Genomic DNA, 25521 nt, shown 5'->3' with positions numbered 1-25521 from the left:
TGGTTACAGATTGAAGTGGATATTCCACGCTGTCATCAGTACGATGAACTGTTATCATCCCCAGAAGGTCATGCAAAGTTCCGACGTGTACTGAAAGCTTGGGTAGTTTCTCATCCTGATCTTGTGTACTGGCAAGGTAACTTTTTAGTTATTAAGACTTTTCTTCATGTCTTTTGTCTTTCATTTGGAGGGGGAAAAAAAACTAAAATTCCAGTGTACTTTGAAGATGTTAATGTTACATAAATGATCAAACAAATTTGGTCTAAATGCTTTGAAGATAACATGACATCCAAAGATAAGCGTCTTGCAGTGACATTAGAAAAGCAGTCTAATCTTTAGAAGCAATTTTAATCTTATCAAAGGAGTGAAATAACTTATACCATAAAAGGCTTTAGGCTATTTGAGAATGTTACTATTTAAGTATTCCTAATATATAACTATTAGGAATGGAATATCATCTTAAAATTGCTCATTTAACTTTTTCCCTTTTTCTTCCTAGAATCTTTAATGTCTCTAATCCTGGATTTTTAACATTTGCCATATTATCTTTATGATCATTAATTCATAAATGAGAAACCTGTTCAAACCAACCCTATTTTTGAGTGTTTTGTTATGAGCAGTGGTTTTTGATTTTGAGTTTTGTATTGCTTTCTTGCCATTTTTAAAGGTGTCATTATTTTTTTGCCCAACACATTTCAGAGATGTTCTATATCCTCTGAACCCATTATAGGTATATTTTGTGTGTTCTTTCAGCACGATGACAGATGAATAGCATTATTATCAATAAAATAAATATATTTGTACATTTTTTCACTAATTATAAAGATTTTTTCATAATTCTGAGGAAAAGGAGCTTATATGGCAAAGATCCATCTCTTAAATAAGAAAACATATCTGGAGGCCAAATAATTACTAAATTCACATGTGGTTTGAGTCAGAATTGTGGTGTAAAGCCCTCTAGCATATTTCTATGTCACTGTTGCTGTGTTGCTCTTTGCCTCATACTCATATTGATTATCAATAATAAATAACTGGCTTGTTTTGGACACTGATGATATGTCAGATACTATTTTTTATTCTGTATAGTAACTACTGAACATGCATCTATGTAGATGTACTTACAATGCTTACTATATTTTGGAGGAATGAAAGAATAGAGTTAGGTATCTCAGTTCTACTAGAATGTATTCATTTTACTCTTTTGCTTCAACTCATCTACATCAGGTCTTGACTCACTTTGTGCTCCATTCCTATATCTGAATTTCAACAATGAAGGTAAGCTTTTTTTATCATTCAGATATCGTTATGTATATTATTCTTAAATATCAGGCTCAAAAATAGAAGTTCTTAAAATTCTTTTATTTTACCTTGTATGTATCATAAAATATTGTGAAATAATGTTAATTTCTCTTAGGAAGTGAAAATAATTAATTTAGTATTGAAGTGTTTGACACCAGACCATGTCTAAAAGTTTGGTGGAAATTGGGCTAATTCTTCTAAATTAATTAGCCTGCTTTGATAATCATTTTTATAGATGTTGGGAGAAGAGTCTGACTTTTCTAGAAACTACTGCTAAATATATTTTCTAAATAATATGTAAACTAGTCAATATCAGCAAGGTTTCTCCCTCATTATGTATCCTGCACATGTTATATCAGTTGTACTTGTTTAATGAAGACCTCTTTGTTCCCTTTCTGCTGCCAGCATTCTTCTCAGAGACTGGTACCCATATGTCAATGCTGCCAACGTTCTTCTCATAGGCTGGTGCCCATTTACTAGTGCTTCCAGTTTTCTTCTCGTACAAGCTAGTTCTGCCAAACTCTGATGATCTGTGTGTTAATGGCAGGTTTTCGTTTTCTGTCCCTCTGTTTTAGGACCTTTTATACTAGATTTTTAGAATAGTATTTGGTGGATTCAATAGAACCAAATTTAGAATTCTGAATTACCTCACACATGGAATACATTATCCTATATTTCTTTAATTGGTGTCTCACCACAGAATATCCATTTTTCATATGTTATCATATCATAAGCAACAGAAAGTTCTGAATTGCGATGGCATAATCTCCACAAACTTACGTTTCTCTGAATGATTTAACAGTACACAGTTGTGATGTACTCAGTCGTTAGTATGGACTTGGGCTTTCGCTGTGTTTACTTAGGTATATCCAATCATTAGACGCCAATCCAAGAGTGATAAAAGATCTGTATTGAAAAATACAGGTTATGACTAGTATTCCTAGCTCCAGGAGTCTTACTTGCATTAGTGTTAATTAAGGATTCTAAAGTTCATGTTCCTCCTTAGTAATGAGTGCTTAGAAATTAAAATAAATGAACTTCAGGCAATTAAGATTTTACTTTTGTGGTTTAATGATTGCTATAGCAGTTTGAAATTGAAGTTACTGGAATGCTTATCTTTTATTGTCTCAATTTTTAAATAGCAGAAGCTTTTCTCCCTATAATTTGTTTTTCTAGCACTTATTACCATATTTATTGTTTAATAATAATCTCAAATTTTGTGCTGAGTGAGCAGCAGCTGGCCATTACCCTGTTAACTGATTTTGTAATTTGCTTTATTCTTTCTTAGCCTTAGCTTATGCATGCATGTCTGCCTTTATTCCCAAATACCTGTATAACTTCTTCTTGAAAGACAACTCACATGTAATACAAGGTAAGCAAATGGCTTTTCTTGTCTCTGTGTAGGACAAATTTCTATCAAAATAATAAATCAGTCTTGTCTTCATATAGGAGCACATTTTTATCAAAAATAACCAATCTTGAAGATAATAGTTTTGGCTCAGTATCCATATGTTGATGGCTCACCACCAAAACCCAGGAAGAAATACAAGGAATGTTTTCCTACAAATTCACAAAGAATTCTGGGACTATCTTAATGACTATTGAATATCTGCTCTCAGTTCAGTTCAGATGCAGGCATGTTAGCTTAAGAATATGGAGTTTGTCTCTACCAGGTAAAATGAAATCAAGCTATTTTTGAGGAGTCCTTTATAGCTTACAGTACGGGTATATGTTAGCCAATGAAATTGGCACATTAAGCATTTTTTTAATTGTTTTATAAGTTTGAGGTGTATTCACACCTTAAAGATAAGGCTACTAAAAGTCATAGTAGAAAAGATACATGCCATCTAAGTCTAGAGTATAACATTTCCCTAGGTTTCTATTTAGGTGTATATTTTTCCAAGTCCTTTAAGGGAAAGGAAAATAACTGTTTTCACAGTGATGTTTGTCTCATTTATTGCAGTACCATGTTGCTTTATGTTAGTAGATGACTAAATTCAGGTATTTTTGAAAATTAAATATGGCAGTAACTATCCCAGATGCTGTGTGCCAAATCAGTGCAAACTAGGATGTATGATCCCATCACACAGACATTCAGCAAGTCCTTGGCATGGAGAAAGGGAGGAAGAAAGACATTAAAAACTGTAACTGTCACGTGTGATGTAAACAAGACTCCTTTCTCCCATACACTAGGGATGCTAAGCAGTGTCAAACCACTTTGACAGTCATGATTTAGAAAAGCCAGTTTAATGAACATCCATATTTTGCTTTAATGGTAGGCTATATGGAGAAATGTATGAAGTGTTGAGTTATGTGACGAGAAATTTTTCCAATATTGAAAATGTTCTGTTTTAACTAGAAAGGCTACTAGTTAAGCTTGCTTGCTACTTTAAAAAATGGTTCACATATATAACCCTAAATCACAATTACTTTTTTTGGGCTAAGGCAATAACTTAGTAGTAGAGTGCTTGCCTAGCATGTGTGAGGTCCTTGTTCAATTCCCAACACTACATTTTTTACAAATCATCTTTCTTCTCTTTTGATTGCCCTCTTCCCATTTAGTTTTAAAGATTTCTGCTTAGTCTTCAGCTTTATTAAGGAGGTCAAGCCTCTATTGCCACCTTGTTAGTGGAAATAACTTTATCCATTGCTTCTTGAGTGCTGGGATCCGCATACCTTGTATCTGTTTTGTTTGTTTGGCTTGGGTTTTGAATGTGTAGGCTGGCTAGTCTGAAACTTGGTTTGTAGCTCAAGCAGGCTTGTTCCTGGTGCCTCTGGCATGCTGGAGTTGGAAGCATACATGACCATTGGCAGCATCTCTCTGCCCACCGATACTGCCGTCATCTTCAGGATAAATTGGCAGGCTTATGGAAGATAATGGTTAGCAAGAGGAGTGTCCTTTCTGAATAGCAAACAGACACAACCATTCGCTTTGAATCTGTTCCCGTGTCCTTCACCTCTGCTCTCCCCAGCTAAGAGAGTCAATGCAGATACGTATGTGGAGATTTGGAAGGTTCATCTCTCATGTGCTCCGTGCAGCTTTTTAAAACAAATATGGCTTATTTATAAACAGCCATAAAAATTATGGTATCAGGTGAAATTCTTACATCAGTTTCATTGAGGATTGTAATTGCAGACCATATAATAAGTAAAAGAGGACAATAAATTTTAATACACAGAAATTAGAAAGCAGAATTCATTATCATTGTATACCTCATTTCAAAATCTGAAAATACAAGGTTTCATATTAAAATACAGGAAGTTTATATGTGGTTTTATGAACTAGTATAGAAACTACACTTGAGGTTGTATGGATGATTGTATAATTATCTTCATTTTTAAAAACGAATGATATTCACCTTTAGAAAATACTATCTGTGAGACTATTTTAAGAAGCATGATTCATATTGTTATCATTTTTGTAACTCATAATCATAGTGCTTTAGCATTTTAATATCCCCTTAAAATGGGTTAATAGGGGCTGAAGAGATGGCTCAATAGTTAAGAGCACTGCTCTTCCACAAGACCTGGGTTCAACTCCCAGCACCCACATGACAGCTCACAACTGGCTAATTCCAGCTCCAGAGGAGTCGATGCCCTCTTCCTGTCTCCTTTGACACAAGGCATGAGTGTGCTATACAGACATGCGTGCAGACAAAGTACTCATACACATTAAAATGTGTATCTTCAAAAGGAATCAATAGTGTTAAATGTGGAGAATCTTCTGTTTTAATCTAGCCACTGTTCTATTTCTTTGTAACTACCATTATTTTTCCTCTCACATCAAATCAAAGGATGCCTGCAATTAGATTTTTTGTTACTTTGGGGAATTTTAAATTCTGTTAGGATAGAACGTGTAATGTCATATGTTTAAACATATGCTTGCACGTGTTCTCTCATGTTCCCTTTAAATAAAGAGCTCACACTAAGCTTCAATGGAAAGCTGTCTTTATAGCCCAGACTTTGCCAACTTTATAACTTATATTTACCTATGGGAAGTTGTATTCAATACAATAATACATAAATGGTAATTTGTATATCTGTGTATGTGAGTATGTGCATGCTGATATAAATCCCGTCATTGGTGTTTGGCAAAGCACCAGGAAAATATGGGTGAGGTTTCTTCAGTAAATCCTTAATTAGCTGTGGAAATCCCATAGTAATTAAGTTTATCAGGCTTAAATAGGAATGATGTTTAACAAACCCATGTATAGCTATGGAGAATTGCTTGAGGCATGAATTTCTGCTTTAAATTGAGACATGCTTTTCAGAAGCTAAAAGTTAATAACTGTAGCTTATCAATATACTGTTGAGTACTTATGAGGACTGATGATGCATACTTCTAGCTTCTGGGCAAATTGACATTATAGAAAACTGTAAAAGAAGGCAGGAAAGCAGTTACAAAAAAAAGTTAAATGTCAAAGCCTCCTAGTGCCTTCAACCATGTCCCAGATCTTCAATTTTATTTGTAACTTTAGAAGCTAATTGAAATTATACCATTTTTTTCTGAGATGGGAAAAATGGGGCAGCATTAGAATGTACAGTAATCAAGAAATGTGGTAATTGAGCACCCCATTCTTTAGCTGGAATGAGTTGACAATGTTCACATTAGTGATGTGATTGAGTCATATCATTGAATTGAGTGCGCATTGGCATGTCCTTTGCTGACTGGATATTGCCTATAAAAGCACACACAGTATTTATTAGCAAGTATTAGGAACAGTTTTACTTGAGAAAAAATAATTTGTAGCTTTTACTTATTACTATTTCTTGAAATAACACAGTGCTTGTATTAACTGATAAAACAAGGAGGCATCATTTTTAGATATTACAAATAATTCATTTTTAAAGATCAGTTACGTTGTTGGAGAAAATTGAAATTATCAAAGGTTTTCTATTAAGTTACTGTGATTTCAATGTCAAAAATGAAATTGGGCCCACTTCTCTTGTTGCATTTTCCTTCTTTTGCCTTGCACCACAGGGTGTCTTAGATTTCATAGTCTTCTTCCCTCTGTTACCAAAGTGGTAAATATCTGGAGCACATGCTACCACAGTTAGGTCCCTTAGTATGGCATGAATAAATTGTTAAAAATAGCCTGTTCAAACAATAGGGAAAGTGTAAATAAAGTCTTCATATTGAACCAGACAAATTGTAATAGGAATAAAATAAAATATAGGTGTACGTGTGTGTGTGTGTGTGTGTGTGTGTGTGTGTGTGTGTATGTGATAGCAAAACTACCACAGACAGAGACAAGAATGAAACACAGTAACTTAAGTCTTTGACGTAGTTGGTGAAGACAGTGATGGTTTTCAGCATTGTTGTCTTTTCAGAGTACCTGACTGTGTTCTCTCAGATGATTGCATTCCATGATCCAGAGCTGAGTAATCATCTCAATGAGATTGGCTTCATTCCTGATGTGAGTATACCCAGTGCGTAGCAGAACAGGAAGTAAAGGTGATAAAGTCAAGCAGAAATGACAATAAAAATGGTACTCTTTGCTGGTGATCAGATGTCTGCACAGGTTTGTGCAGTTACTTTCCGTGTCCTCATGTAAAAGAAGATAACGTCCTTTCCCTTGGCATACTTACTATTAACACTTTGTTGTTTAATTGAAGATTGAATTAAACTATAAAATTTTTATGAATTCTTAACAAATTTCATGCTATGCATTTTGGACATATTAATCTCCTCTCTAATCTCCTACCAAAAGCATCTCTCTCTCTACCTGTCCAGCTTGGTGTGTGCACTGTTGGTCACTTTCTCTCCCTCTTCCTCTCTCTCTCCTCTAAATTCATCAAGTCAAGTTTGTGGTGTCCAAATAACCTTGAGTGTGGAGCATGGTCGGCTTACTAGAGAAAGGTGTTTTATTAAATTATGCACTGAAGGGCTTTCACCTTGACTTTATGATTTGTGGCTACATTTTGAGAAATTAGATATGTCATCCTGAATATTTTGGTGTTTGGTTTGGTATATTACCTTGGAAGCTTTGACAGATTTTTGGCTTTCTGTTAGTTACTCTGTAGTATACATCAAGTAAAATCCAAACGAAACATTCAAGAGTTCATTAGGATATGACTTAGTCAGTTATGCATTTTCATTCTTCTTCTAAAAGTCCAGGGGATAAACATGTATCAAAACTTCACCACATTTCATATAAATAAAAGAAAATAAAATTTTTTAAATCAAATGTAACTAATAACATGTTACATTTGCCTAGGGCATTTAAATAATAGCAACATAGAGGCTCATTTCATTTTATAACTTATTTTTAATAATCTGAATGTCTCATCTAATACATAAATTGATAAAGCATCGTTTTTCTGCAAGTAATTATGTTTTCAGAGATTTGTTCTATTGCAAAATTATTGGTAAGGGAATATAATGTTGAGGCTGTATATTGCTAAAATAGGAAAAGGGCTTAATAAGGTGTATGGGTATTTTTATAAAATGAAATATATGTGAATATATACATAGAAACAGTTGAAAGTTATACTGCATAATATTAATTTTGATTATCTTATATTAAATAAGTTTATTGTGGTTATTTTTGAAGGATTAAATATAGTTTAAAATTACTGTCATTTCAAATGTTACAATATTTATAATACAAAGTTTTAAAGCATATAATATTTAGTAAGACATTTTATATAGGAAAATTGGGTTTTATATTGAGACTCAAGGCACAAAAAATTGAGAATCCTTAATGTGCATGTATGTGTCTATATGTATGTGTGTGTCTGTATCTGTGTGTGTGCATCTGTATCTCTGTCTGTGTTTGTATGTGGTGTGTCTGTGTGTCTGTGTGAGTATATGTATCTGTGTGTAGCCAAAACAAATTTACCAAGCAGTATTTCCTGCTTCCTGTACATTTCCTTCTATTTTAAATGTGTGTGTATATATGTATAACCAGTTGATTTTTACTTCAACCTGAAAATGCTTATATGAAGAATTTAAAGAAATAAACTGATTATAATAAATAGAGCTCAGAATAGAGATTTCTTCCTCTATCTTAGCCTCTGCATGTCCTGAACAGTCTTCTACCCTGAAACTGACTGTTGAAAGGTTCGGGTAAAAATCATTATCTTAATACACCGTACATTTAGAAGTGCTAAAAATAGCAGTGGTTGAGTAAATGTGTGGAGAGTGTTTGAAAGTTTAAAATAACTAATCAGTCCTAAAACTTAAACAACGACTCTTATCCCTTGGTCCCAATCTTCAGCATCCAGTCTAGTACCGCTTCTATTGGGACAATAAAAACAGTATGCCTTCTCCAATTCTATTGCTCTTTGTATTGGCTTCAGGAAAGAGGAAAGGTGGGGAGGACAGACAGACAGAGGAAGAGAAAGAAAATGAAGGATGGGAGGTGGGCAGGGCCCTTTAAAGAAAACCTAGTGAATATGCATGGGTGGTGCTCTTAGTAACTGCAGCTGAGGGCGTGTCCTGTCAGAACCCTAAGGACAGGCCAGTACAGATGCCTGAATACCAACACTAGTAATGTGGAAATAAAACTTTAGACAACAATAAGAATATTTTATGAAAGATAAGGTGAAAATCCACTTTTAAAATGTTATAGTAATTGTTGTTATTTTAAGGAGAAGCTAAAATGCACATTATTTTTTGACATTGAGTCAGGAATCCTTTCATATTTAGAACTTGATCTGACCCTACTTTCAAGTCTATAGATTATCCTATTGCTATTTCCTGGGCACTACCAGAAAACTCAAGACTCCTATATCAGATGAAGGATTTCCCACTCAGAGCTAGCAGCATGGGCCTCAGACTGTTTGCTTTCCCTTACTGCCAAACCAGATCCTAAAGGGAACTCCACTGAGAGCCCAGGGGACACCTTCATGAGCAGTGGACCATAGTGCAAGACAGGCACTGTGCTTTTAGTGAGCTAATGATGTTTTTGGGCAGTGAGTTGGCTGCTCATTTTCAGTAGTGTTTTTTTATACAATATGTTGTGATCAATTTCCCTTCCTTCATCTGCTCTCACATCCTCCCCTCCACCCCACCCATTCAACTCCATACCTTGTCTACCCAACGAGACTTCATTGGAGAAAACTAGCTTTACCTTTGCAATTAGAGATAGCTTTTTGGTTATGGACAGGAAATGCTATCCACTTCCCCCTCTTGGTGCTAGGACCCATCTGACTTGAGCCTGTACTGGCCCTATGCATGCTGCTACATTCTCTGAGTTCATGTGTGCATCAGTACTGCTGTGTCTGGGATACATTGTTCCCATGGTGTCTTCTGTCTCCATTTACAATTTTTCTACTCCCTACCTGTTTTTCCAAAAGTCCCCTGAGCCCTAAGGGGAGGTATTTTATGGAGGCATCCTAGTTTAGGCTGGATATTCAAAGATCTCTCATGTGGTAGAATATTATTTTAAGGTGTATAACTTTTAGCTGGGCATTGGTGGCGCATGCCTTTAATCCCAGCACTCGAGAGGCAGGGGCAGGTGGATCTCTGTGAGTTTGAGGCCAGCCTGGTCTACAGAGTGAGTTCCAGGACAGCCTCCAAAACAATACAGAGAAAGAAACCCTGTCTTGAAAAAAAAAAAAAAAAAAGCATGTGACTTTTGTTTATGTTGTATTTGTTTACCTCTAACAGTGGTAAACAAATGTTACTGTGCCTGTCTAAAACACCTGATGGTCTTAATAAGAAGCAAGGATAGCCAGGGCTGGCAGAGAGTTTAAATAAGAGAAGAAATGAGGAAAAACAGGGAGCAAGGGAACGAGGCGAGGAGGACATCAGGGCCAGCCACCTAGCCATTTATTTACACAGCCAGACATGGAGTAAGACGGAAAAGAAAGGGCTCCTCTGGTAGCATGCAGAGTACCCTCCAGTACCATGGACACTATCTCCATGTTCAATGATATATGTAGGTGTTTTCTTCAGCAATAAGGCCTTGTTAATGTGAACACCTTTGAAGACATGATCCAGAACATAGCCAGGCCAGTAGTTACAATTATAAAAAGTAAGCCAGCATAATGGTCCGGGTCTGTGACCTCAGCTCTCATAGGCTAAAGCAGAAGAGTCACCTGTTCAAACTCAGCATGCATGACATAGTGATTGCCAGGCCAGCCTGAGACTACATAAGATCCTATCTCAAAAAAAAAGGTATATAAAACTTCTAAACCAATAAGAAGGATGAAACAAAAAGATGCCAATCCTGATCCTTTCAAAACAAGGAGAGAATATAGAGTGTGAATGAATTAAATTGTCACATTTTTTCAACATAATAGTGGGGTATGATCAAAACAAAGTTAATGAGTGTGATTCCTCTTGTAAGACACTCAGGAATCTGTGGAGGAAACATGGCACTCTGAAGTAGTTTACAGTATACAGGGCAAACTCTGCACATCGCCAGTATCCACCACCTTCTAACCATGCTTCTGCATGTGTTTCTGGGAAGCTATTCTACATCTGCTTCAAAGTGCCCTCTGGGTAGTGGCTTCTCGCTGTTTTAGTGACTGTATCTTAACTCAGAGAGAAGTCCCGTCCATGACTGTTTCTTGCCATAGAAAGTAAGCAAATGAAACTTTTTACAAAATAAAGGGAAATGTTAGCTGGATGGCTTAAAAAATAAAACCCCAGAAATTCTTGTCTTTTAATTTGAAGAACAGCAGGCAAATTAGTATTTGCTGAGGGAGGACAAATGAGTCTTCCTTGTGGGTGAGCCCGTTGATTGGTTATCCAATATGTTGGTCAGCCCTAAAGCATAACAAACAACAATGAATTCATCAGGTTGTATGTATTTACTAATTCATATGTATGTATGTAACAATAATAGTTGAAAAGAAAGGCTATAAATTTGAGAGGGGGTGGGTAGGAGTAGGAGAAGGGAAAGGGGAAATACTGTAAGTAGACTATATGAAATTTAAATTTTATTTTTTAACAGAATTCTTTTTTTAAAATAATATTTTTTTTAATTTAGGTTAGAAACAATCTTGTTTCACATGTCAATCCCAGCTCCCTCTCCCTCTCCTCCTCCCGCACCCTCCCCAACAGGTCCCCCAGTCTCCCACCCAATCTCTACTCCGATCCCCAGGGAGGGTGAGGCCCTCCATGGTGGATTTCCAGAGTCTGTCATTTCAGCCAGGGCAGGGCCTAGGCCCTCCCACAAGAGTCCAGGCTGAGAGAGCCTCCCATATTGTGGCATGGGCACTCAAAGTCTATTTGTACACCAGGGATAAATACTACCCAAGACCCCATAGATTACCTAGGCCTCCCCACTGACACCCACAGAATTCTTTTAAAACAATCTTTTTTTTATTTTACATACCAATCTCAGTTCCCCCTCTCTCCCCTCCTCCACTCCCCACCCACCACCATCCACTCCTTAGAGAGGGTGGGGCCTCCCATGGAAAGTAAATTAGCTTTTTTAAAGAACAAAATTTAACCATATTGTAACCATATTTGAAGTTTTAAATGTAGAGATATTTGTCAATAACTAGCTGTGGATGGTGATGAAATGGGGATTTGTTCTGACATTTTTAATTATATATTATTTGCATTTCATTCAGCAGCATGTGTGCTGCCTTCTTTGCCTTCTTTTACATTTTCTCTTCAATTATTATCCTCAGTATTTTTCCTTTAATATTACTTTTAAGAAAATTGTGACAATGCCTCTAACAATATTGTGGGCTAGGATTCATCTAAACGAAGACTGGGTTCAGTGATAATGAGATCCCAAACTGAGTTCCCACTCAAGAACTAATCCTATCAAAGCAAGCCTTCATTAATTCTCCACCGTTGAAATGCAGGCTCCTATTGCAGGAGAGATTGTGATTTCTGCTCCCTTCCATTTGCTGTGGCACAGAACTATGAGCACAGAGCAGTGCCAAAGCTAAAGTAGCTTGGGACATTGTGCACTGATGTGATGCCTAGATTATCTAAGTCAGGGCAGCTATGTGATTTACATATAGAGTAGGTAATATGTATTTGGAGAAGTTGGGGTCAGAGTGATTTTTATCATTACTTCTTGATGCATTTCTGCTTCTGTAAATATACTGGGTCCTTAAAAATGAGAATAGGAAAGTGTGCTTCCTCATTCTTAAGGGAACAGGTTTTTCCTAAATGTTCATAATAGTATTAAGTTTGCCTCTTAGCAGCAGTTGTCCAGTGTCCATTAAGAGTAACGACACTGGCTAGCTCTCAGTAGCATGTATCTCTTGACCCTTCTGTCTCAGCTGAAGTTAACACTAACAAATTAACTGATACGGTGGTTAAGCATCATCAATGCAAATGATAAAAGATGCTCACATTGCTACTAACTTTCTCGCTCTTTAAAAGCTTTTGCTATCATCTTTGGCGGGGTTTATGTATGTCAACAGAAAGCACAGAATGTTTTTTGTTTTTTTTTAGTTTTTTCATTTGTTTCTAGCCTTTAACAAGTTTTAGCTTTTATTCCAAAGAGATACTGACAGTGAGCTTTTGACTTTTTATCAAAATACATCGCAGGAAAACCTAGAAAGATAATACTTTATTTAGGACACCCCAAAGTAAGATTCCCATTGTGGAATATCTGCAATCCTAAAGGGTGTTTATTTGTTTTGTCTACCTGCTGGGATGAACCTGCTTTAACTCTAATACTTATGTCCTTTGAATGAAAATAACTTACTAGGCTCTATTTAATAGGAAAACTTGGTTACTATCTTGTAGCAAGGGCCCAAACCTTAGACACCAAAGGTTTATTATAACTACTAGAGAAGACAAAATAATAGTTTAGTAACTTTTTGTTTAAAAGAATCACTTGTGATTTAAATATCTAACAAGTGCTGTTCAGTAAATCCTTATTGAATGCCCAGATCCTTAGTGTTTCTGGTCTAATGTATACTCATACTGTTAATGGGCAAGTAAAAGAAAACAGAATATGGTTTTTCACAGCTAATCATAACTCAGGGTCATTTTGTGTTCTTAAAATTAATGAGAAGCCCCAGGAGTTTTGTGTATGTATTTCATTAGTTAGTAACTATTGAGCCATGTAGACTGATAACAACTAGCTAGGCGTGGCGGCTCAAGCTCCTGGGGGGTCGCAGGAGTTCAAGGCCAAGGTATGGGCTCTTTAACAAGACAATCTCTCTCTCTCTCTCTCTCTCTCTCTCTCTCTCTCTCTCTCTCTCTCTCTCTCTCTCTCTCTCTCTCTCTCTCACACACACACACACAGTAAAATGTTAATAACCTGTTAAATAAAATTGCATATGTGAAAAATTGTTTCCCTCATAGAAGAGTGCTATTTTATTTTTTAAGTCTCTAAACTACAACAGCAGGATTCTCACATCCTCTTCTGCCTTCAGTTTGTTACCTCTCATTGTTGAGGTTTCAAGTACCAAAGCATGTCTTAAGCTGACTTGAAATGTACAATCTGAAACTGTATCAGTGAGTTTTCTTCCTTTGTTCCATTACAGTCCATTAGTCTGCCTTGCATTTTCAATATCTTTTTCACCCATGAATGATGTTGTAATATTGTGTGTCAGCAATCTGAAAAATGTTGGTTCACTGAATTCTCTCATCTACCAACTTTGAAACATTTCATTATACAAAATCCAAAATATCTTATTTGTTAATGTCATCACTGATCATATAACAAGTCATTAAATGGTTAGGGAGGGCTCAGAGGGAACACTGTTTGGTGTGCAACCAAGAAGACCAGAGTTTAGATATCAAACACTCGCTTAACTGACAGCTGGGCATGGCGATCCATCTGTGATTTCAGTGTACAGGAAGCAGATACAGGCATCCTACATTAACCAAATCCACAAGCTCTGGGTTCAAGTGGGAAAGCCTTCATCAAGATACCAGGGTCTGCAGGGCAGTGGTGGATCTCGCCTTTAATCCCAGAATTAGGGTGGATTTCTCTGAGTTTGAGAGTAGCCTGGTCTACACATTGAGTTATAGCCAGGGCTATACAGAAATCCTGTCTCCAAAAACAAACAAGCAAACCAAAAAGATACCAGTGTCAACCTCTAGCATCACAAACTTACACACACACACTCACATACACACACATACATACACACACACGTGCATCACAAACTTACACACACATACATGCACACACTCACACATACACATATACACACACTCACATACACATACACACACAAGTACTGGAAAACAGTCTTGTTCTTTTGAATTTATTTTATTTTCATGAATGTTTCTCTAGGAAGTGGTATGTACATGGGTGCAGAGGATTCTTTTTTTTTCTTCTTCTTCAGTTTTTTTCAGACAGGATTTCATTGTGTAGCCTTACCTGTCCTGGAACTCACTCTGTAGACCAGAGATCTGCCTGTCTCTGCCTCCTGAGTGCTAGGATTAAAAGTATGCTCCACCACAGACTGGACAGTTCAGGTTATTATGGAGGCCAGAGGTGTTGGATGCTCTGAACTGGAGTTACGGGTGGTTGTCAGCTACCTAACATGGTGCTGGAAACCAAATTCAGTCGTTCCCCCCCCCCCCCCCCCCCCGGAAGGACAACATACTCTTAACTGCTAATCCATTATCCAGCCCGTTTGGTAATATCAACATCAGCTCAGATGTTTCTTGAGGTAATGGGCTTATTTTACTCAGTTTTTGAGAAATGTTGACCAAGATATCCAAGCTCTAAACCATTATTTCCCTGTCGTTCTCTCAGTAAAAACAGTGTCTCTTGAAGTGAGCACCATGTGTTCCTTTAGCTCCTCCTCACACTCCAGAGCAGGGCACAGTTGCCTCCCAAGTCATCTCACCAGACACCAGTGAAGAACTTTACAGAGTCATAGTAACATAGCTGTTATTCTTGGGGGCCGCTGTCTTGAGTTCTTCTGTTTTATCCACTTGAGCCCTTGCACTATTAGCATTAATGTCAGACCAGTAAAAACAGTTTCTAGAACTCTCACCAGCGTTTCTACCAGGTGTTAGGACACAAGGAAAGTCCCTAGTCAGCTGCCCCGATTCTCAGGCTTGTTGCTCCCAACACTCTTGGATCACTTACCTAGTCTGTGGATTTATGCCATGGGAACACGAAACGGGCGGAGACAATTTTAGAATAACTAAGAAACTCCATTGTCCTGTTTTCTTGTTATTCTAGTGTTTTTAAGCACAATTACAAATGACTTATTGGTGGTGATAAAAATAATTCCAAGTGACTAAAATAAAATATTTCACAACATTAATATTTGAATAAAATATTTGATAAAAATAATTCCAAGTGACTAAAATAAAATATTTTGCAATATTAATATTTGAAGAAAATATTCATTAATATTTGAAGAAAATACTTACAAATTTATGAAAAGTATCATATCTATGATTGCAAGGTATAAGAAATTATGTTCTGTTTTTAAAATCATTGGTAACATGGAAAACTATTTGAGTCCACTTGCTTCTGTTTTTTCCCAGCATTCGACAGTGCAGAGAAGCAGAGCTGACTGTTGCCAGTTCTTGTTTGCTGTCGCTAGGGGGCAGCATTTGTTTAGCTGACAGTTACAAGTTCAACCAAGTCAGACTCCTGATTCAGAAATACTCTAGACATGTACATTTTATTTTCAGCTCCTAACTTAAAACTGTGAAATGGCTGAGACTATATGTATTTTTGTATTTATAATGAAGTATTTCAACACTTAGAATCATTAAAAAATAAAATTACCTTATTCCAAAACTATGTATATCAGATGCTATTTTAAACTATACTAATATCTTGACAAATTGTTTAAAACAAACGATAGGAATTAAGTGGGGGCTCATAGAACAAGTCTGTCATCCCAGCTACTTAGGAGGTTGTGGCCAAAGACTCAAAGTTAAAACACTTCCCATTGTTACAGAGGGCCTTGGGATTGGGAGCAGCCAAGAAAACTTAGTAAGGTAAGTCTGAAAAACTAAAAGGTTAAAAGAAGGCTGGCACAGTGCTTTCCTGGCCATGGGTTCAGTCTCTAAGTCCAAGCCACCAGCCTCAAAAAAAAAAAAGAAATTTATAAAAAGGACTTTAAAATGAAAAAACTATAGAAAGGGCAGAGGAATTATGTCTCACATAGTATCATTATATTTCCCTGGTATTAATTTTTTTGGTAAGAAGTATTGGTGCAACCATACCTCAGGGTCTCTGAGTTATCTTGGATATGTTCATCGAATCTGGATTTACTTTTCTAATAGCGTTGGAGTGTCACTCTCCTAAGCCTTTCAAAAGTAACTGTTATCGAAGTATGTGTCTGTAAAAGTAGATTTGATGATGTTTCTGTTACTCCTGCTATTTATTGTGAAGATGTTCTTCCCAAGAGAGCAGTCAGAGACTGAGTCCTTCCATCATTCTCTCATACTTGTTTTCAGAATTCTCAGGAGTATTTGGTTCCATCATCTTGATCTCTCCATTTTGTATTTCCTTCCCTGTTTAAACAAGCATTGGGGCCTGTTATATACTGTGTATTAGTCTATCCCCTAGATGTATTAAGGGGGTAAAGACACAAACCTTTGCCTTCATATGCTGTGAAAATATATGATGAAGAGACGAGTAATAGGGCTGGAGAGGTGGCTGGAGAGCTCTTGAGGGGACCCGCACTCTTTTCCAACACCAATATGGTGGCTCACAGTCTTTTGTGACTCCAGTTTTAGGGGGTCTCATCCCCTCCTCTGGCCTCCAGGTACTTGCATGGTATGCATGATACATCCTGGCAAAATTGTCATACAAAACAATTTAATATATACCAGAGATTTTGAAAGACTCCATTGTAAATGGAGCACAATGAGCAAACATGAGCTCACATGGCAGGGAATGGAGGGAAGAGGCCTTCATGTGCTACAGATACTTCATCACTGCTGGCTTTATTTTAGCTCCACAAAAATAATTTTGTATGGAATAGGGACCCCTGATGTAACATCATACATAACCAGATCATTCTGGCATCTTGCTGACTAAAATCCAAGAACAGGGAAGGATAACATGTAGTAGATTTATCATAGCTATGTAATAAGCAGGGCATAAGATGGTGGTGGCTTTGTTCTGAATATTAGCAGTAGAAGTAATGAGAAATTTTCATTACTCACAAATAAGGACTTTGGAGGCAGAACAGCAAGACTGCTGGTGGCAGACACATGGTGTTTAAGAAGAGAGGAGTCAAGAACAGTTGCGAAATTGTTTTTATCTAGCAAGTGGAGGGAAAAGGTGCTCTTAACTGAATGTAGAAATGTATGTTTGGAGGTACAGTGTTTGGAGGAAGTCTCAAGAGTTCAAGTGAACATACGTAGACAGACGGTCAGATTTTTGACGTGTATCCTGAGGTATAAATAGGCATTTTTAATTCCAAAATGCCTGTTTGGAATTTATGGGAGAGGGCTTGGAGTAGAGTTGAAAAGCTATTGTACCATATAGCTACAAAGCATTTCAGGCTCTTGTAACATGTCTGGTTCCTTTGTAAACAGTACAAAACATTTTATGTTAGGTGAATGAACGAACATGCTCAGAATGAATTATACAAAGCATAGTAGCACTAATAAAATTTGACTAAAGACACTTTTTTCATTTTTTATTTAAATTAGAAACAATATTGTTTTACCTGTCAATCCCAGTTCCCTTTCCCTCTCCTCCTTCCTGGGCCTTCACCAACCCCCTATCCCATCCTCTTTCTGCACCCCAGGGAGGGTGAGGACTGCCATAGGGTTCCTCATAGTCTTGACCAAAGATTTTTCATGACGAACATTTAGCTCCTATCAGAATGGTCAGGGGTAATATAATTAATGTTATATCCTTAAAATAAAGATCAAATAATGTGATTAAATCACCCTTGTGTTTTTAAAGTTAAATTCAGATAAAGAATTTATACTTTGCTAGATGTTATTTTATATAATGCACACTAGTTGTTATGAACCACATGCCATGCTGAGATTCCTTTTTGACATTTGCAATATCTCTGGAAAAGATTATCAGCCTGTCATCTTAAGCCAGTAATGACGTGCAAATCGATGTTCATTGTTTTGCAATAACATTTATATTTTAATGAACTACATATTTTTACTTTTAGTTCTTGACTGGCCTTTTGATAGCATATGTACTCTTGTATATACAATGTCAAGACAGCATGCTCCTCCCTCATGATATATAATTGATAGGCACAGAAAGGGCGATGATCTAAGTGGGTAATCTAAGCCTTTGTTTAAATGTAGCCTGTATTCACTCACAGATTACTTTTATTTTTAAAATTTGCAATTACAGCCGCAGTTCAAGAACAGGGGCAGATGAAAGAAATGTCCATCCTAAGCAGAGAGGCAGAACAGAAAAGGAGATTTATTCTTCTTGCACCCTCCTTCTCTATGGGTATTCAGTGAACTGGGTGATGCCTTTCACCCTGGGAATACAACCCACTTAGCACTTTTTAAAAACTCAGTTCCACCTGAAAACATGCTCAGAGATGCATCCCAAAACAATGTGTATTCACTTATCTGAACATCCTAATGCGATGGCATTTTGTTTATGATCTAATAAAGTTTGCCATAAGATTAGAGTGCAAAGCTAGCCACAGCCATAGAAGTCAGGCAGGGGTGGTACACATCATTAATCCCAGCACTCAAGAGACAGAGGCAGATGGATCTCTGTGAGTTCAAGGCCGCCCTGGGCTACATGAGAATGAATCTCCAGCACTGGAGAGTTGGAGACAGGAGTGATAAGGCTGAGCAGAGTATAAGATGGGAGGAGACAAGAACTCATTGTAGTCTGAGGTTTGGTGGAGACAGATGCAGTATGGAAATGCAGTGTGAGGACAGGATTGCCCTTCAGTTTGAGCATTTGTAGAGGTGAAAACACTCTAGTGGCTGGCTGATTTGTTTCTCTGATATTCAGCTTTAACCCCAATATCTGTCTCTGAGTTTTTATTATTAAGACCAAGTAGAATTTGTGTTACACTAATACTCTGTCAATTTAACATAAAAATTTAACTATCATAAGGAACTCTAAAACTTGAGACATAATTTTTCTACAGCTAAAAACTATGTACTTTAAATTTATGTATTGTTATTGTGTTTGATTTGGCCATTGTCATAAGCATACTCATTAATAAATATAATAATGCGCTTGTGATAATAACTAGAGTTAACATGCATTCTTTCGTATTTTCTTCAGTGGAATAGAACAAAACAGTGTTTTAAACCATTCAGCTTGATGGTGATCATTCTAACTAGGCCGTTTACTTTCTCTCCCTCCATGTCCTGTGCTCCTGGTGTGCTCACAGCTCTATGCCATCCCTTGGTTTCTTACCATGTTCACTCGTAAGTACCAGTTCCTCAGAATTTTAAATGTATGAGAATATTAATCAAACGTAATGTGCATCCTTGTAAAATTCTAACATCATGTAGTTTACAGACAATAATTTCAATTTCTTGCCATAAAAATTAAAAAGAATGTTGGAAAGGACTAAAATCTATTTTGTATGTCATGTATAGCTTTACTCCTTTTTAAGAAGAGAATTCAACATCAACTATACATTTACATTGAATTTTTGAGGCCAGTTTTCAACTGAATTGACTTTCCAGGTGTTCTCTGTTAACTCATGGTTTCATTTCCTAGCCTGGGAATGCTCTAGAAATAATCATATGATATGACTATAGTCACTCAGTCAGTTACAGAGTGACTATAATGGAAGTGGATAGCCATGATTAAATGCAGCACACATGAGTGGGATAATATCTGAAATAGTCTATCTGCGTTGGCCAAGAAAGATATTCATAGTACAAAGTGAGTAAGAAGTTACATGTTTTAATTAATAGAATTTTAGTGGGAATTTAATAAAGCAGTTGTTTATGATGCACAATGGAAGTGTAAGCTTTTGTGCATAAAGCAAATCTAAAGTTCATCTAAGGATATAGCTTGTGTAGACAGTGTTACTAAAAATTCTGGGAGAAATTCTAAGTTGGATAAATATGCCAGTTGTTAATAGGAGTCAGAAAGTGTAATGCCTGACCAATTGAATAACTGTTTATCAAAGGTCCTTGGGAAGCTGTAAATTAATGGAATCGGGGGCTAGAGAGTTGGCTGAGTAGTTAAGAGAACTTGCAGAGAACCAGTTTAGTTCCCAGCATCCATATCGGGTGGCCCAAGGAGGTCTGATGCTCTCCATTGACACTTCAATGCATGTGCACATGCATATGCACCCAAACACACATGCGCACACACACACACATACACACACGCACACGCATGCACACATGCATTCACACATGCACAAATAAAAATCTTTTTAAAAAACTTGAAGTCAAGCGTTTTATCCGTTTAACATATTAGCTCTTAAATAACAACCTTGACCTCGAAGTAATAATGGTTGTATATCTAATAATGCAGTTGTCATATTTTTAATAAATTTTGGTTCCATTTAAGTATATTTTTAAAATTTTAAAAATTCTTTCTATAGATGTATTTCCTTTGCACAAAATTTTCCACCTCTGGGATACATTACTACTTGGAAATTCTTCTTTCCCGTTCTGCATTGGAGTAGCCATTCTTCAACAGCTGCGTGACCGGCTTTTGGCTAATGGCTTCAATGAATGCATCCTTCTCTTCTCTGACTTACCAGGTATGTGGCTAAATGAAGGAATCACTAAATGCAATTTTGACTGTAAAGTAATGTGCTGTCTTATCCATTTGAGAGAATCGTTCAGCCTTAAGAATCTCTTCTGCCCATACCCTGTGTTCACTGTCAGGATTATCAGTGTTTGTAGCTAGCCCAGGAATGCAGACATAATGTGGGTCATACTAAGCCATTGCAGATTATTTCCATCACAGTAATACCACCAAAAGGGTAAAAGGTCATGGCTGTGGGGGAGTAACAAATTTACCCTTTGCTTAGGACTCAGCCATTTGTCTTCAGCTGATGGAGAGTAAATAAAGGCCACTCAGGAAGGTGTTTGAGAATGTGTTTATATAAGGATGGTATTCACATGGAACGTAGCTCCCTCCTAGCCACAGCTGCTTGGTAATAGCTTGACAGTTTAAGAAAAGGAAACACTGTCCTTTTAGGAAAACAAGTCAAATGCTATAGAAATATATTATGTAGTAGAAGATAGTGACTAGGCTGTGTAAGGTATTCCCAAGGGGAAGTTTGAAACCTTTGGGCAGAATGTTTCAATGTAAAACTATAGAAGACAACTGATTCTTGATGCTAAAAAATAAAGTTTATGTGGCTACCTAAGGTGTAACATGTCTATAAAGTGGGGAAAACTACTTTGTGTAGAAACTAAATGTTTTTAAGATACAGAATTTAGACTGAAGAGAAGACTCAGGAGTTAAGAGCACTTGTTAATCTTGCAGAGGACCCAGATGTGGTTTCCAGCAATCACATGGTGGCTAACATCCATCTATAACTCTAGTTCTAAAGGATCTAATGCCATCCTCATGCCTCTGTGGGCACTTAGCACACATGTGGCACATACATACATACATACATACGTGCAAACAGACACTCAAATATAAAATATAAAGTAAGCATAAATAAATCTTTTTTAAAATATACAACTTTACTTTTTCACAGCAAATTTCTGGTACCATGTTTTTTGCTGGGTCTACTGCTGCCCTCCATATTTTCAGGCAGACGCAAGGGTGTAATAGCAAGCATGCTTTAAAACTGTTCAAGATAAAGTCCCTAAACACCAAGAAAAAGAGTAATGATCATACGTACTTTGAGATTGTGTACTTACTAGGTACCTTCAAAACAGTTAAGGAATCTGCCATCTATCTTTGCTTATATTTAGTAGGTATTTTCTGTTACAGGTCTTCATCCTCTGAGGGGGAAAATAAACAAAATAAAATGCCTTGGAATAGTTTAAAACTCACCCTTCTTTTTCAGAAATTAAAATGTCATCCAATTCATCAAATTTAATTAAAATAAGTTATTTCTTATATTGATAAATAGTAGTTCTTGGTTTTATTTTTCAATTTTTTGGGGGGGGGAGATGGTGAAAATCAAGGTTCTATGGGATTTGGGAACTTGGTCTGAATAGGAACAAAGAAGCAAATTTCACAAACTCAGAAGCTGTCTGTGACCCACAGATGTTTTCTTGTCATCTCCAGCTTGCCAAAGTAAACAGGGGATGATTGATTAGGATTAAAAGAATTTTTTGGTCAGTTACAAAAATAAGTATATTGGAAATGCTGATTGTGCATTTTCAAATCAAATGAATTTGGTTGCTGTCCTTCCAAGCATAAGTGTTCCCATAAATGCTTGTGGAAATATCTCTGGTAGGTTTTGTGGGCAAATTAGTGACCAGTGCTAGCAGAACTCCAACCTCTGAAGTCAGAAAGTTAGCATTTACATTTGTTAGAACTAAGTAACAACTTCTCTTGACCTTTGAAAGCAGGATGCTTTCTACTGTGTGAACTACCCTGATGCTCTGTGTTGTTCGTCTTCCTCATCACTATTAGTCACTGTGTGTGAGTCTTCTTACAGAGAAAAGCTGGTAAGAGTTAGGTGACCTTTCTAAAGAAGCATAAGTGTGGTACAAACTTTACCCTTAAGTAACCATGTTTTGTTTTTAATCATATTGTACCCATGTAGATTTAGAGAGATTTCATTTTTCAGCATATGAGTTCATCATCTGTTCTTCAAAAACTTTGGAAGTATCCATGGACAGCCCTAAAATATGAATACAGACCAACACACACAAACACATCCAGAGTGTTAGATCATACCACTGTTGTTTTTCTAGTCTACCTACAAAGGCTAGATAGGCTAACTATGTTGTACTCGATCTAATTTTAAGGCCAGGATCAACATTTTTAACTCACTAATTACATTGTGTTTCAAGGAAATCCTACAGAATTTAAATAAGTAAGCAAAATAAATTAACTACAGACTCTAATGAATCAAATTCATCATTCTAGATCTTATCCGTGAGATTAGAGAACTAGTCACTGATAAGTTGTAAGTAGAAAAGTCATCAGTTTTAGCTCCTTCTACAAAGAATGTCCCAATAGCCAAGTAGTTAAAAGTGTGGAGCACGCAGTGGAGTCACCTGGTTTGGACCTGAGATTCACCATCAACACCTGCATAATGACAACCTTAGAAAATGGGTGAAATCTCTATGGCTGTTTCCCCATCCCTAACTCTGAAAAGGACAGTATTTCCTGCCTCTAGACCATGGGGCTAAGTCAGTACAGAGGGAGCGCTTAAAGCAACAGGGAACAAACAATATAAATTGTGAATGTTATTGATACTATTTTTATTACTATGCTTCTCACTCTTTTGTTCAATTATAATGTGCCTCCTCCTTAATAATATAAATACACCAATCTCCACTCTTAGCTTTTTCTAAAAATTCTTGAAAGTGAATATCAATCATAAGAATTCATTGATAAAGAAAGCTAATGAGAAATTGCCTTTAAAATTAAGCCTTCAATGCTATTGTGTTTTTTGACTAGAAAGATCATCTTTTCTTGTTCCAAGATAGCTTTTATAATGGATAACACCACAGACTTACAAGTCAAAACATACATGAATTTGAGTCTTGTTCCATCATCCTCAACTTGTGTTGAGGAAACTTATGATGCTGCTTATGAACACAGCATGATCTGCAGAGTGAGATGCAGCTGTTTTCATATCGCAACATATTAGCCATGTCTACTGGCTAGCTTTGTTAACCTGACACATGCTAGCCTAATCAGATAGGTGGAGAAAACACCTCCATAAAACCATGCCATAGACAAACCTGTAGGGCATTTTCTTTAATTAGTGATTGAGGTGGGTGGTGCTATCCCTGGGCTGGTGGTCCAGGGTCCTATAAGAAAGCAGACTGAGCAAGCCATGGGAAGCAAGCCAGTACATAGCACTCCTCCATGTATCTGCTTCTGCCTCCAGATTCCTCCCAATGAGTTCCTGTCCTGGCTTCCTTGTAATGAACAGTGATGTGGCTGTATAAGCTGAATAAATACTTTACTCTCCAAGTTGCATTGGCCATGCTGTTTCATCATAGCAATAGTAACTCTAAGACACTATGTGAACTATGAAAACTTACTCTCACTGGAGAATCCTACATCAAATGAAGCTTTCATTGAAGTGCTGAAACTGTGCTATAATGCTATGGTGACTACTAAAATAATGTATGAAAAGCAGTTGGCATAAACCTCATAAAGGGAAGTATGCCCAGATACTCTTTATAAGTACATACATCACTCAGTGGTTTGAATATATAATTTATAATGTGAGTGCTCCTTTTTCAGCTCATTACATCACTTTTTGCTAATGCTTTGTCATGCATGAAAAACTAACTAGAAAGTCTTAATTTGTCTTGTCTAGAAATATTCTTAACTTCTATTGCCTTGTAGTTGATGAAATAGTGTTATTTTATATTCCAAGTAAGTACAAATAGCACTAGAAAAAATTCCTGAACTTTGTTGACTTTTTTATGTGTACCATGTCAACACTAGCAGAAATCATGAAATTAGTCTTTAGCATTTCTCATACAGTGTAAATGGCAGGTTGTTGTGAGAGAAATACTGAGCATTTCACAGCATCATCCATGACTAGATTTGAGTCACTGCAGTTATTATAGAAAGTTCCATGGCTTTAACTATTCATGTGATGAGGTCTGTCTGTCTGTAGTAACCTGTCTTTGGGGTGCTTCAGTCAGACCCAGCCAATTTGCTTGGTTCATACCTGAGAAGGGGGGAGTGTGGATTGAGAAGTGGCAAGTACAAAAATTAAAGATACTAAGGAAAAGTCAGAGACACAGAAAAGAGTCAGGAGGGCATTCCAGTTTATTGGTCAAAAATCTTAAATACCCCAACCAAAAAGGGGGAAATGGCAAAAGACTTCTTTACCATGATACAAGGAACAGACTTTCTTCCTTAATTCTCCGAACACTTGGTAACCACACCTCAGATCAAGTCTCTTGTTATTTAGATCAGATATGCACACCTTAGACCAAACATCCTTCAATAGTCATGCCCTAGACCTTTAGGTTTTATGACTTTAATCTTGAAAGTGTAAGGACAGTTTTGAACTCTCTGACCTTAAGTCAAGATGAAGCGGAGCCTTTTCCATGGGCTCCGACAATTCCCCCTTCTAAATTTAATTAGTTAATACCCGTGCTTCTGCCACAGGACAGACGACTGTGTCTGTCTTAGGTTGTCTTCTTTCACCTTCCAGCCTTAGCTGGAATACATATTCCGTCACGTGTTACCTGTCTTAGGGTTCCTGGTGGCAAAAAGATCTTACCCGAGTGATGCGCCATGCCTTGGAGCCTCTCTTTCCCCAATGTTCTGT

General features: G+C 36.9%; 1 protein-coding gene across 14 annotated transcripts in view; it reads left to right on the top strand.

Moving 5' to 3' along the window:
- Tbck (TBC1 domain containing kinase) overlaps positions 1–25521 on the top strand; it is a 136560-nt gene that overhangs the window by 55104 nt on the left and 55935 nt on the right. For all 14 annotated transcript variants that reach the window (XR_005879313.1, XM_013121928.3, XM_013121927.3 and 11 more), the window contains 6 exons: positions 10–136; positions 1225–1275; positions 2588–2671; positions 6631–6716; positions 19501–19537; positions 20677–20838. Coding sequence is in view for 13 of the 14 variants with exons in the window: in XM_013121928.3 (XP_012977382.1) it covers positions 10–136; positions 1225–1275; positions 2588–2671; positions 6631–6716; positions 19501–19537; positions 20677–20838 (547 nt within the window). In the remaining variant the exon portion in view is untranslated. The remainder of the gene's footprint in view (positions 1–9; positions 137–1224; positions 1276–2587; positions 2672–6630; positions 6717–19500; positions 19538–20676; positions 20839–25521) is intronic.

Source organism: Mesocricetus auratus, unplaced genomic scaffold (genome assembly GCF_017639785.1).
Source record: "Mesocricetus auratus isolate SY011 unplaced genomic scaffold, BCM_Maur_2.0 Super-Scaffold_100009, whole genome shotgun sequence".
Classification (NCBI taxonomy): Eukaryota; Metazoa; Chordata; class Mammalia; order Rodentia; family Cricetidae; genus Mesocricetus; species Mesocricetus auratus.
Note: the sequence above shows the minus strand (reverse complement) of the source record. Positions and strands in the feature narration are given on the sequence as shown.